This window comes from Theropithecus gelada, chromosome X (assembly GCF_003255815.1).
Source record: "Theropithecus gelada isolate Dixy chromosome X, Tgel_1.0, whole genome shotgun sequence".
Lineage (NCBI taxonomy): Eukaryota > Metazoa > Chordata > Mammalia > Primates > Cercopithecidae > Theropithecus > Theropithecus gelada.
In genome coordinates this window covers 152217066-152231030 of record NC_037689.1, presented here as the reverse complement: position 1 = coordinate 152231030, position 13965 = coordinate 152217066, and the positions used below count along the sequence as shown (strand labels likewise).

At 46.3% G+C, this 13965-nt stretch overlaps 3 protein-coding genes across 4 annotated transcripts in view; 1 reads left to right on the top strand and 2 right to left on the bottom strand.

Annotated features, from left to right (window-relative positions):
- The window catches only part of F8 (coagulation factor VIII), a 222598-nt gene that overhangs the window by 166238 nt on the left and 42395 nt on the right, over positions 1-13965 (top strand). The window contains exon 1 of one of the 2 annotated variants that reach the window (XM_025371968.1): positions 2994-3171. The exons of the other annotated variant lie outside the window; for it this stretch is intronic. Within the exon in view, the coding sequence (XP_025227753.1) occupies positions 3148-3171 (24 nt within the window). The 5' untranslated portion in view covers positions 2994-3147. Of the gene's footprint in view, positions 1-2993; positions 3172-13965 lie in introns of those variants that run through there. 2 annotated transcript variants of the gene reach the window in all.
- F8A1 (coagulation factor VIII associated 1) lies at positions 1232-3062 on the bottom strand. Its single transcript, XM_025371969.1, has one exon. It carries the CDS (start codon positions 2924-2926, stop codon positions 1808-1810), a length of 1119 nt encoding a protein of 372 aa, XP_025227754.1. The 5' UTR covers positions 2927-3062; the 3' UTR covers positions 1232-1807.
- LOC112615379 (histone H2A-Bbd type 2/3) lies at positions 3816-4416 on the bottom strand. The gene has a single exon (XM_025371972.1). The coding sequence runs from the start codon at positions 4337-4339 to the stop codon at positions 3992-3994; it is 348 nt and encodes a 115-aa protein (XP_025227757.1). The 5' UTR covers positions 4340-4416; the 3' UTR covers positions 3816-3991.

Here is a 13965-nt window from a genome sequence, read left to right as displayed (position 1 = left end):
AGGACCATGAGCCCTTCAACCGCTTTTACAATAATTTGGGCTAGGCGTTCAGGGCTCCGTAGGACCTTTCCTGGCAGCCAAGTGAGAGAAAGAGGAATGACGGTGCTTCCCGTTACTTCCACACTGCTGAAATAGAAGTAGAAGCAGAAAAGAACACCCTACAAGTCCCACCCATTTTGAGGCACTCAACTCACAGTGACAACCCTCCACACCTCTCCCCCGCAAAAAGACGCATAACAAAAACACCTACTCCAAACTGTGTCCTTATATCTCAGCCCTGAAGATCAGTATTGTGTGCCACTTCGGCCCAAAGGATGCATTTCCCCAGGGTTGAAAGTCTGAGAAAGAGGCTATATTCTGAAGGGTTCTTGTTGTCACCATCAAAAGGATCAAAAAGACGCAATAAATAAGAAAACAGCTTAGTTGGGTTGCATGCTCCATTTGAGCCAGTAAGCCTTGGAAACTTAAGTGTTTTCAAATGGAACGCCATCCTGCTTTTGGGGAACACGGAGGCTGCCTTGCAGTCACGTGATCGCACACCACCAAAGGGCCACGCACTCTGATTTCACCCACTTAACTAAAAGTTGCAGCAAAATCCCTATTACAGGCCAGGCGTGGTGGCTCATGCCTGTAATCCCAGCACTTTGGGACCCCGAGGAGGGTGGCTCATTTGAGGTCAGGAGTTGGAGACCAGCTTGGCCAACATGGTGAGACCCCGTCTCTATTAAAAATACAAAAATTAGCCTAGCATGGTGGTGCGCCCTGTAATCCCAGGTACTCTGGAGGCCGAGGTAGGAGAATCGCTTGAACCCAGGAGGCGGAGGTTGCAGTGAGCCGAGATCACGCCACTGTGCTCCAGCCTGGGTGACAGAGTGAGACTCCATCTCGGGGATGGGGGGCGGGGGGAATCCCTATTACAAATAAAAGCTGTTGTGATCCACACTGCATATACCTCTGGGAAAAGAACCGGAACCGTGAATTCCAATGCAAATTGACGCATCGGCACGGGACCCGCTGCATTGGACACGTTTGCATTGCAGTCACCCCAGTACGGAGCACATCACAGATGATCTCTGCAGGTTCGTTGCCCACATAGGAGGCAGGCATAGTGCAAATTTCAAAGGAACGAACACACCCTGGAGCCCAAAGAGCTATCTGGTTCTGCTTCTGGCCTCCTGACAAGTAGGGAAGAGAGTCACATTTTATAGACGAGGGACACCAAAACCACACATGAGGAGTGCAAGAGTAGCTTTATCATGGATTTAGGGCTGTGGTTACAAGGAAGCTGTAAGGAATAAAATGACTCCCCTGCCACGAAGACGGACTGTGCGGACGAGTGGAAGGAGAAATGTGGCCATTACAAAGACACAGAAATACGTTCAGAAATGAGGGGCAGGATGAAATCATCTAGGGTAGGTATTTAGAGGGAGAGTGCCGTGCAAAATAAAATCCTCACTACGAAACAAAGGCAGAGGCAGGAGGCTGCGTTGGGTGGAAGAAGCAGAGGAAGGAGACGAAAGGGACTGTCATTTTCATGTCGTGGCTTTTTAGAAGACGGCCGTGTCCTCTACTCTGATTCTATCAAAGTGTGTTCTTGGCATGCAGGTAACGTTCACCCAACGAAATAATTCCTATGGCGGCAACAGGAATAACAAAACGCAGAAGCGGGAACGATGTCTTTTTTATTCCTCCCCAGACGCAAACGTGGATGCGTGAGGTTTGGTAACAGGCAAAGTCATCTGGTTCACGTGACTGATGGGAATCCCCTGCCGGTCTGGGCAAAAAGTCACTGGGTGAATGGGATGGATCAGACTCCCTGTCCTGAGGGGGAGATGGTTTCTTGCAGAACGAGGTGAAGGAGGTGGTTCTGCTCAGCAGTCAACAGTGGCCACATCTCCACCTGCAGCGACTTGATGGCTTCCGTGTCCTTTTCGTGGGCAGCCATGACCAAAGACTGGAGCAGCAGAAAGAGCTCCTCGGGAAGCTGGCCGCTGCTCTCCTGCCCGTGGCTGTCAAAAGCCTCCCAGGAGTACTTCTCCAGGGTCTGGGCGTGCTCCGGCAGCAGCTTGGCCGGCGGTGGTTGTAGGAGGAGCAGCAGCAGCACGCGGGACACCTCGCAGCGGACCAGCACGTCGGAGAAGGCGCCCAGGGCGGCGGGAGAGGGCGCCGCCGAGCCGGAGTTCGGAGGAAGCAGCGCGGCCGGTAGGGCGGGGGTCGCCCCGGTCCCGGGCCCGGGCTGGGGCCCCGGCGGCGGGGGCGGCGGCAGTGACTGCACCGGGTGGCTGCCGTGCTCCCGCGCCAGGCGCTGCATGCGCGTGAAGACCGCCAGGGCGCCGGTGTAGTCGCGCGCCAGCAGCTGGCAGGAGGCGGCCTCGCCCAGCGCCTGCAGCGCGGCCAGGGGCAGCTGGGGCAGCTGGAGCTGGGCGGCGCGCTGGAAGTGACCGGCGGCGGCGGCCGGCTGGCCCAGGTCGCGCAGGGCGGCGGCCAGCTCGAGGCAGAGGGCGGCGGCGGCGGCCGGCTGGCCCAGCTCGAGGTGCAGACGCACCGCGGCGCCCAGGGCGCTGGCGGCGGCCTGCAGCGGCTCCCCGTAGGCGGCGGGGCAGACCAGGCGCTGGCGCGCGTCGCGCTCCTGCCGCAGGAAGAGGCGGGCGGCCTCGGTGAGGGCCAGCGCCTCCCCGGGCCCGTGGAAGAGCGCCTGCTGGCAGCGCGCCACCGCCAGCTGGCACCAGGCCGCGTACGGCAGACACTCCTGGGCGCGCAGCTCCCGGCCCAGCTGTCCGAACTGCTCGCCGGCCTCCGCCACGTTCGGCTTCCGCAGGAACCGCTTCTTCAACTTGTTCGATACCAGCCGGTAGCGGGCCAGGAAGTCCCCGGCCTCGGGTCCCGGGCCGGCGCCGCCGCCCAGGCCGGCCGCCGCCGCCGCCATGCTCGCCGCCCCAGGCACTTCCGGACGCGCTGCCGCAGCTGGCGGACGGGCGGGGCGGGGCGGGGCGACGTGCCCTGCGTCCCCCTTGGCGGGCTGCCGGCGTGCCCGCGCCCGCTCCCCAGCCCGAGCGTGCCCCTTGCCCTGGTGATGTGCAAAGAGCGGGATCGGAGGCGGGGCCTGGCCGGGCTGTGAGCGGCGCATGCAAATCCAGGGTCTCGGGGATGCGGAGCCAAGACCCCGGGAAGGTACGCGGGGCCTGGCCGGGCGCCAGCTGCTGCTAGCTGGGCTGCAATGCAGATGCTCTCGCTTGCTGAAGGCCTCCCACAGCCTCTCCATCTGAACATGACCCAAACTAAACTCGTGACCCTAATTCCGTGTCCGTGCATTTCTCGACTGTTTTCCCCCCACCGCTCACTCCTCCATCTTCCTGTCCAGGGCCCCTTGCCGAGCGCCGGGTCCACCTCTCCGTCCCCAGCCCGGTTGCCTTTAGGAGTCCATCCTGTCGCAACGCTGCAGTCATGGTCTTGAGGCCCACCCGCCCCAACGAACGCCATCATGCTGAGGACTTTCCCGGGCAGGCCCTGACTTGCTCAGAACCAGCGGGGGTGTCCCCTTCCCACCCAGGGCCAGTCCCCTGCACTGTCACCGGGAGGGACCGCTCCTCTGTGCCATCCCTGACTCCCACCCAACCCCAGACCCCCACCACCTCTCCATCCCTCCAGCTGTGGAGGTCTCACAACCCCCCACCCCACTCACCGCCCACGCCCCCAACACACCCCATGTCACCGCCCAGCCCCCCACCCCATGTCACCACCCACCCCCCCACCCATCTCACCGCCCACGCCCCCCCCCCCACCCCAAGGGTTCAAAGTGACTGAAGCAGGCAGGTGGGTTCCTTTAAACATTTTATTGACAGAATTAATGAAGACCCAAGACTTTGGGGCCCGGGTGGTGGGGGTTGATTTAAGGCCGGGGGTTCGGGCCGGGGGATTTGAGGCCGGGGAGTTTGGGGCTGGGTGGGTGGACGAGTGGACCTGCCAGGTCCCAGGGGCCGGGCGTCAGAAGCTAGTCCCCGCCGGGAGCCACTTGAGAGATGATGGTTGTGTCAAAAAGGGTGCTCAGCAGCCTGTTGTTGTGAACCGCCCTGTCCAGCAGCAGTGGAGTGATGGTCCTCTCTCCGTTGTCCTGGGCCTCGTTGCCCGCCAGCTCCAGGACCTTGGCCGTCAGGTACTCGATAACCGCAGCGAGGTAGACCGGCGCCGTGGGACTCAGGCGCTGAGCGTAGTGGCCCTCCCGTAGACCGCGCTCCACCTGGCTCACCGAAAACGAAAGCTCCGCTCGGACGGTGCGAGAGCGGGTCTGCCCCCGGCCACCAGCCCCGGAGGACCGGCGATGGCTCCTCCTCCCCGACATGCTGGGCGTTGAGTGTGCTATCTCGGCTTGCCCTAGCTAGACAAGATGGCTCTCAAGATGACAGTTACTGCGTCCAGTACTGTGTATCCTAGCGACCAGGGCCCAGCCCCTCATTGGCTGGGGAGCCGAAACCAACGGGCACGCACGTCCGGTGACGGGCACGCACGCGGTGACGGGCACGCACGTGGTGACGGCACGCACGCGGTGACGGGCACGCACGTGGTGACGGGCACGCACGTGGTGACGGCCTCACAAGGGACACGTCCATCAGGTGACCTCAGCGCTTTCCCATTGGCCCCGAGGGAGCAGGCCTGGGCCTAGAAGTGACTGGAGGGCCATGGTGGGGGGAGGGGAATCCCGCTCGTGACCCTCTCTCTGCCAGTGGGAACTCTCCCTTTCTACTGGATGGGAACACTGTGGGAAAGACAGAGGGGTGGGCGAGGGGAGAGTGGGTACCACGCCTTCACAATGTTGCACATCCGTCACAACCACCTAGTTCCAAAACATTTTCAACACCCTCAAAAGAAACTGAAACCCCTGCACCTATAAGCAGTCACTTGCCACACGCCTCCTTCCACACCGCCACTACCAACCCCCACACCCCGCCACGCACAGCCCTCTCCCCCCGCCCACACGCACGTTCCCGATAGTCCCTGGCAACCACTTGTCAATCTGCTTTCTGTCGGTAGAGGTTAGCCTGTTTTGGAGATTTCCTATAGATGGAATCATACGACCAAATGTGAGGCCTTGTGTGTCTGGCTGCTTTCACTTAGCATAATGGTTTCATCAGGGTTCATCCATGTTATTCACTGCTAGGGTATGGAAATACCACTGATTGTTGCAGATTGATCTTGGGTACCGCAGCTTTGCTGAGCATACTCAGATAGGGTTGGCGTATTAGTCCGTTTCTACACTGCTATAAAGAACTGCCTGAGAATGAGTAATTCCTAAAGAAAAGAGGTTGAATTGCCTCATGGTTCTGCAGGCTGTACAGGCTTCTGCTTCTGGGCAGGCCTCAGGAAACGTGCAATCATGGCGGAAGGCGAAGGGGAAGCAAGCACCTTCTTCACATATTGGAGCAGGAGGAAGAGAGAGAGAACGTGCGCGAAGGGGGAAGGGCTGCACATTTTCAAACGATCAGATCTTGTGAGAACTCTATCACAAGAATGGCAAGGGGGAAGTCCGCCCCCATGATTCTGTCACCTCCCACCAGGCCCCTCCTTCAACAGGTGGGGATTACAATTCGACATGAGATTTCAGTGGGGACGCAGAGCCAAACCATCTCGGGTTTTTCTTTTTTTTCCTTTTGATGGACTCTTTAGTGTCCTCTATATAAGAACATGCCATCTATGCACGTATGAATAGAGATGGCTTTACTTGTTCCTTTCCAATCTGGATGCCTTTTATTTCTTTTTCTCGACTAATTGCCCAGACTAGAACTTTGAGTACGATGTTGAATTAGAAGTGGCAAGAGAAGACATCCTTTTCTCATTCCTGATCTTAGGGGGAAGTCAACCAGTCTTTCACCATTAAGTGTGATATTATCTCTGGGTTTTTCATGGATGCCCTCTACCAGGTTGAAGAAGTTTCTTTCTATTCCTGGTTTGTTGAATGTACTTTCATGAAAGGGTATTGCGTTTTTTCAGATGATCCTTTTTGTACATGATTAAGATGACCATGAGTCCCCCCCCCACCCTCCGCGCCCCCCGCCGCTCCACCATGCATTCTGTTAATACGGTGTATTATATAAGTTGATTTTCACATGTTGAACCAACCATTAATATGGTGTATTATATAAACCGATTTTCACATGTTGAACCAACCTTACATTTGTGGGATAAATCCTGTTTGGTCATAGTGTATAAAGAGTGGTCAATAAACATTTCGTTGAAAGAATAGGAGTGGATCTGGCAAGCTTCTTGGAGGACAGTGCGTGTGTTAAAGAATCTGTAGCATGATGAGAAGCCAAGGCACTGGTGGGAGGAGGGGAGTTGCAACCAATTCATTAAGGCTGGAGAGTAGGATGCCAGTGGAGTAGTAGTGGTTGATGTGGCTGGGAAAGAGGTAGGCAGGAGCCAAGACATGGAGGCTCTATTATACCATGCTCAGGGTTTAGAATACCCTGTAGGCTACACTGAACCCACTGTGGTCTTTCAGCTTGGGAGTGACATGGTCTGATTTGCCTCTAGAAGGATCACTCTGGAAGCTGCATGGAGAATTGAACAGAGAGGATTGTGTGTGGAGAATAGAACAGAGAGGACTGAGATTGGAATTAGAAAGCTGCTGTATTATACCAGTCAAGAAATGACAGATATCTCAACTAAGACAATGGCATTGGTAGATAAGATTAGGGGACAGAGTCCATGCAAAGTTTAGGTAGTAAAATGGCACACAGTAGGCACTCACTACATATTACTCATACTGGCGAACCTAGCTGGAGACATGATAATTCATTGTCTCATTCTTCAAAAAATATTAAAGGGTAGTGCCAGGCATACTGTGTTAAGCATTGAGACAACACCAATGAGAAATACTCTGTTGTTTAAATAGGCCAGATTTTGTTTATCTACTCATCAGTTGATGAACAGTTCATTAAGTGATTTCCATGGCAGAGGAGGTAAATGTTGCCCTCTATCTTCTTAGATTCTCCAGCTAGGACTTAAATAAGACAGATTAACAAAAGAAAAGCATACAAAATTTTTTTACATGTACATGGGAGCCCTCATAAGAAATACGAAGACTCAAATGAGCAATTACAGCTGAATACTTACATACTAGGGTGGAAAAAGTGTGTTAAATTGTGAAAACATAACAAGACAATGGGGTTTGGGCTAGGAGAGTTAATTGTGGAAAAGTCACTAAGAAGGTAAGAGTTGTTTAACAAGGTTTTTTTGGAGCAGCTTTCCCTCAAACCTGGACTCCCCATCTGGGGCAATAAGAATGTGTTTCTTCTTCCTGGTATACAGATAATACCTTTCACATCAGAGTTTCATCTCTTCCTTTCATGAAAAAAAAAGGAAGGTCAGCATGCTCTTCTTGCATCTACTATTTTCAAGTGCCTTTAAACTCAAAATAATCAATATGCCAAAGTGGCATATTTTGAGGTGGCATTTGATCCCCTACATTACTGATTGGATAGTGTGAATAGTGCTGCCATGAACGCTCCTGTACAAGTGTTTGAACAGCTGTTTTAAATTACAGATGCTCCTCAACTTGGAATGGTATTACATCCTGATAAACCCATTGTTAGTTAAAACCATTATTAGTGTAAATTCATTTAATACAGCTATATTAGTCCATTCTCACACTGCTATAAATAACTACCTGAGACTTGGTAATTTATGAAGCATTTATTAATGGACTCACAGTTCTGCAGGCTTAACAGGAAGCATGACTGCAAGGCCTCAGGAAACTTACAGTCACAGCAGCAGGTGAAGGGGAAGCAAGCACGCCTTACTATGGTGGAGCAGAAGAGAGAGTGAGTGAAGTGGGGAAATGTCATATACTTTTAAACCATCAGATCTCATGAGAACTCACTCACTGTCTCAAGAACAGCAAGGGGAAATCCACCCCCATGATCCAATGACATCCCACCAGGCCTCTCCTCTGACACATGGGGATTACAATTTGACATGAGATTTGGGTGGGGATACAGAGTCAAACCATATCAACAGCTAACCTACCAATCATCATAGTTTAGCCCAGCCTACCTTAAACATGCTCAGAACACTTACAATTAGGCTACAGTTGGGCAAAATCATGTAACACAAAGTCAAATTTATAATGAAGTGTTGACTATCTCATGTAATTTATTAAACATTGCACTGAAAGTGAAATACAGAATAGTTGTATGTGGTTGTATGTGTATTTTAAGTACTTTTATGTGTATAGATTCTACTGAATGCATGTTGCTTTCATACCATCATAAAGTCAAAACATTGTAAGTCTAACCATTATAAGCTGGAAACCATTCATATTTGAGGTACATACCCATGAATACATTTACGGGTTTATTTCTTCTTCCTAATTCTATTCCATTTATATATATATATGTCTGTCCTTACACCTGTACTACAAAGTGTTGATAACTGTAGCCTTATAAGAAGTTTTGAATTTGGGAAATGTGAGTTCTCCAGCTTTGTTATTTTCCAAGATTATTTTGGCTATTTGAGGTCCCACACAATCACACATGAATTTTAAGACTGGCTTTTCCATTTCTGCCAAAAAAAAAAAAAAAAAGGTCACTGGGATTTTGATGCAGATTGTATTAAATCTGTAGATCACTTCGGGTAGTACCATCATCATAATAATATTGTCTTCTAATTCATGAACACAGGATATATTTCCACTTCTTTATGCTGTCTCTAATATCTTTCAGCAATGTTTTGTAGTTTTCAATGTACAAGTCTTGTACCTCCTTGGCCGAATTTATTCCTAAGTATTTTCTTCTTTTTGATGCTATTTTAAATAGAATTATTTTTTATTTTGTTAATTTCATCTCAGATTGTTCATTGCTAGTGTGTAGAAATACAACTGATTTTTGCGTGTTGATCTTATATCCTGCAACTTTGCTGAATTCATTTATTAGCTCTATAGTGTTTTGTGGATTCTTTGGGGTTTTCCATATATAAGCTCATGTTCATCTGAGAATAAGATAGCTTTACTTATTCCTTTTCAATTTGGAAGGCTTTTATTTCTTTTTTTCCTAATTGCTCTGGCTAAGACTTCCAATACAATTTTGAATAGAAGTCATAACAGCAGGCATTCTTGTCTCATTTCTGATGTTAGGGAAATATCTTTCAGTCTTCTACCATTGAGTGTGATGTTAGTTTTGGGTATTTTATGAATGCTCTTTATCATGTTGTGGATTTTCTCTTCTATTTCTAGTTTGCTTACTGGTTTTTTTTTTTTTTTTTAATTGTCATGAAAAAGTGTTCAGCTTTATCAAGTGATTTTTCTGCATCAACCAGAATAAACTTGCAGGATTTTTTCCCCTATATTTTATTAATGTGGAGTTGACTGGTGGATTGATTGTCTTATGCTGAACCAGTCTTGCATTATTGGGATAATTTCCACTTGAGCATGGGATATAACCTTTATAACATGCTGCTGGATTTGGTTTGCTAATATTTTGTTGAAGATTTTTGCATCTATATGCCTAAGGGAATATTATATTCACATATTCAATTGCATGCAATTTGTAATTTTCTTTTCTTGTGATATATTTGTCTGGCTTTGATGTCAAGATAATGGTGGCCTCATAGTATGAGTTGTAAAGTTTACTCTCCTTTTCTATCTCTTGGAAGAGTTTAAGAAGGATTAATGTTAATCCTTCCTCAAACATTTAGTAGAATTTACCAGTGAGGCCTTCTAGCACAATGCCTGGTACATAATATATGGAATCTAGGATTTATGTAGTCAGTCATTAACTATTTGTTGAATTAATAAATTGTCTCCCCAAGCAGGTTTCTAATCAAGGCACAAAGATTGAGTAATGAATGAAAGCAAAGTCAATGTATGTAGGGTATTAGTTTTCTAATACTGGGGTGGCAAATTACCACAAACTTACTATGGCTTAAAACAACACAAGTTTATTATCTTACAGTTCTATAGGGCAGAAGACTGACCCAAGTCTCAGTGGGCTAAAATCAAGGTGTCATCAGGGCTGCATTTCTTTCTGGAAGCTCTAGGAAAGGATCCTTTTTCGGGAGCCTGTAGTCCCAGCTACTTGGGAGGCTGAGTCAGGAGAATGGTGTGAACCTGGGAGGCAGAGCTTGCAGTGAGCCGAGATCGCACCACTGCACTCCAGCCTGGGCGACAGAGTGAGACTCTGTCTCAAAAAAGAAAGAATCCTTTTTCCTTTCTTTTCCAGCTTCTAGAGGCCACACACATTCATTAACTCATGGTCTCCTTCCTTCATCTTCGAAGCCAGTAACATTGCACCTTTCTGACTATTCTTAAGTAGTCACATCTCCCTTTGACTCTCCTCTTCTACCTCTCTCTCTCACTTTCAAGGCCTCTTGTGATTACATTGGGCAGACCTGGATAATCCAGGATATTCTCCCTATTTTGACATCAGCTAATTGGCAAACTTAATTCCATCTGCAACCTTAAGTCCCTCTTACCATGCAACATAACATAGTCAAATGTTCTGGGGATTAAAATGTGGACATCACTGGGAGATCATATTCTTCCTAGCACATACAGTTTAGTCACAAGTTAATGATCAACATTTATTAGCTATATAATACTCTTAAGTTCAACATAAACTTTTCAGATGCTGATAAAACGGAATGGCATTTTACATTGATATATACTTCATTTCAAAACTTTTTCTACTTCTCAATGATTATTCTGTAGCAACAAATTTCTTTTAAATCAGAAATTTGGAAACACAACGAGACCTATCTCAAATCAAAGATGACTATCCCCTTTTGGAGTCAGACTACACATTCATTATTTTAGTCAAAATGAGACATAAAATTCAGGCCCCCAAGAGCTGCCAGTACCCACTTATGCAGGAGGTAGCTAGACGAAACAGGTGGCTTTCTACAAATAATTTTGCACCATCCCACCCCAGAGAGGTGGGTTGGAGTGTTTACTTATTACCTGGGATTTAATTATACTAGCTCTTGCAAGAGCCAAGTCTTGCAAGCTCTTGCAAGGCCATAAATAGAAGGTCAAATCTTCTCCTATATAGAGAGGAGAGCAGCAGAGAAAACAAAATCCTTGGTAAATCTTTAAATAAAGTTCTATGATTTGAATATGTTATTCATTCTATTTTAACCCCCCAATACAGACATATTTATAAAAAAGAATGTTGTGATTTCTGGTGTAACTTGTTTAGGAACAAAGCCACAAATTTATTAATATTTTCTATTCCATGGGAAGAAAAAATGCTACATGGCAGAATAATTTTTAAAAATTTCCCATGATACTAAACTCTGATGTGTGATCATATAATAGACTTACATTGATTCCTATTTTAGTGTATTCAAGCAGATAAAAAAATCCCAAGTGTTCTGCGAGTTATATCATTTTCAGTATTTCTTATGCTGTATGCCATGGTTTAAATCTAGGCCTTTCAAATTGGCATTACTACCATATTTCTCAAACTGTATTCCCTTTCCCTTGAATATGTTATATAATTTTGTCCAGAACCCAGACATGTCAAGGTACGAAATCCCATGTTTTGGATACTAACATGTGTCTCATTAATTCATACAGTGGGATCATTCATTAATGCCCACATTGTAGACTCTCTCTCTGTCTCTCTACACACACACACACACACACGTACACACTACATTCTTAGAAGATCATTCTGAGACCAGTGTGGAGGATAGGCTGTGCATTCCCAGTACTCTTTCACAGCTGTCTCTGTCCTCTGCCAGTGTTTTTCAAACTTTAGTGTGCTTATGAAACACCTAAGGATCTTATTAAAATTTAGATTCTGATTCAGTAGACCTGACTTGGTGCCCAAGAAACTGCATCTCTTTTTAAAAATCTTTACTTAGATATAATTGACAAATAAAAGTTGCATATATTTAAGAGGTACATATATTTAAGATGTTTCAATTTATGTTGTTTTTGATATATGATGTTTGATACATTGTGAAATGGTCACCACAAGCAAGCTAATTAAGATATATCTATCTCTTTGCCTAGCTACCTTTTTTGTGGTGAGAACATTTATGACTTACTCTTTTAGCAAATTTCAAGTATACAATACAGTATTGTTTACTATAGTTACTATATCATACATTAGATCTCCAGAACTAATTTATCTTGCATAAGTGAAATTTTGTACCCTTTGATCACCATCTTCCTGTTTCCCCCACACCACGGTCCCTAGCACCTAACATTCTACTGTCTGCTTTTAGGAGTTTGACCATCTTAGATTCCACATATGAGGTCATGAAGTATTTTTCTTTCTGTGTCTGGCTTATTACACTTAGCATAATATTTTCCAGCTTCATCCATGTTATCACAAGTGGCAGGATTTTCTTCTATTTTAAGTCTGAATAATATTTTATAATTGTGGGCATATTCCATCAGATATATATATATATATGATATATATCAGATTTTCTTTATCCCTCTATCCATCAATGAACACACTTAGGTTGTTTGCATATCTTGGCTATTGTGAATACTGTTACAGTGAACATGGGAGTGCAGATATTCAACATACTGATTTTATATCCTTTGGATATATACCAGAAGTGAGATTGCCAGATCATATGGTATTCTAGTTTTAGTTTTTTGAGGAAACTCTATGATGTTTTTCATAATGGCTGTACCAATTTATTTTTGCAGCAACAGCATACAAGGGTTTCCTTTTCTTCACATTACCACCATTTGTCATCTTTTTATCATTTTGATAATAGCTATTTGCTCTGGTTTGAGTGTTTTCCCCAAAAAAACATGTGTTGGAAACTTAATTCCCAATGCAACAGTGTTGGGAGGTAGGGCCGAATGGGAGGTGTTTAGGTTATGAGGACTCCACCCTCATGAATGGATTAATGCCAGTTACAAAAGCACCTAAGGCTGTGAATTTGAACTCTTGCTGTCTCTTGCCCTCTTTTTGCCCTTCTGCCATGTTATGATACAGAAAGAAAGCCTCTGCCAGATGTTGGCCTCTTGATCTTGGACTGCCCAGCCTCCAGAACTGTGAGCCAAATACATTTCTATTCACTACAAATTACTCAGTCTGTGGTATTCTGTCATATCAGCATAATAAATTATAGTCCATAATAAGTTATAGTCCATAATAACAGACTAAGACACTATTCTAATAGATGTGAGGGAATATCTCATTGTGTTTTGATTTGCATTTCCCTGTGGGTTAGTGATGCTGAGCATCATTTATCTGTTGGCCTTTTATATTTCTTCTTTTGAAAAATTCTATTTGGGTCCTTTGCCCATTTTTAATTGGGTTGTTTGTTTCTTTTTTATTATTATTATACTTTAAGTTCTAGGGTACATGTGCACAACGTGCAGGTTTGTTACATATGTATACATGTGCCATGTTGGATTGCTGCACCCATTAACTCGTCATTTACATTAGGTATATCTCCTAATGCAATCCCTCCCCCCTACCCCCTCCCCACAATAGGACCCGGTGTGTGATGCTCCCTTTCCTGTGTCCAGGTGATGTCATTGTTCAATTCCCACCTATAAATGAGAACACGCGGTGTTTGGTTTTCTGTTCTTGTGATAGTTTGCTGAGAATGATGGTTTCCAGCTGCATCCATGTCCCTACAAAGGACACGAACTCATCCTTTTTATGGCTGCATAGTATTCCATGGTGTATATGTGCCACATTTTCTTAATCCAATCTGTCACTGATGGACATTTGGGTTGATTCCAAGTCTTTGCTATTGTGAATAGTGCCACAATAAACATACATGTGCATGTGTCTTTATAGCAGCATGATTTATAATCCTTTGGGTATATACCCAGTAATGGGATGGCTGGGTCATATGGTACATCTAGTTCTAGATCCTTGAGGAATCGCCATACTGTTTTCCATAATGGTTGAACTAGTTTACAATCCCACCAACAGTGTAAAAGTGTTCCTATTTCTCCACATCCTCTCCAGCACCTGTTGTTTCCTGACTTTT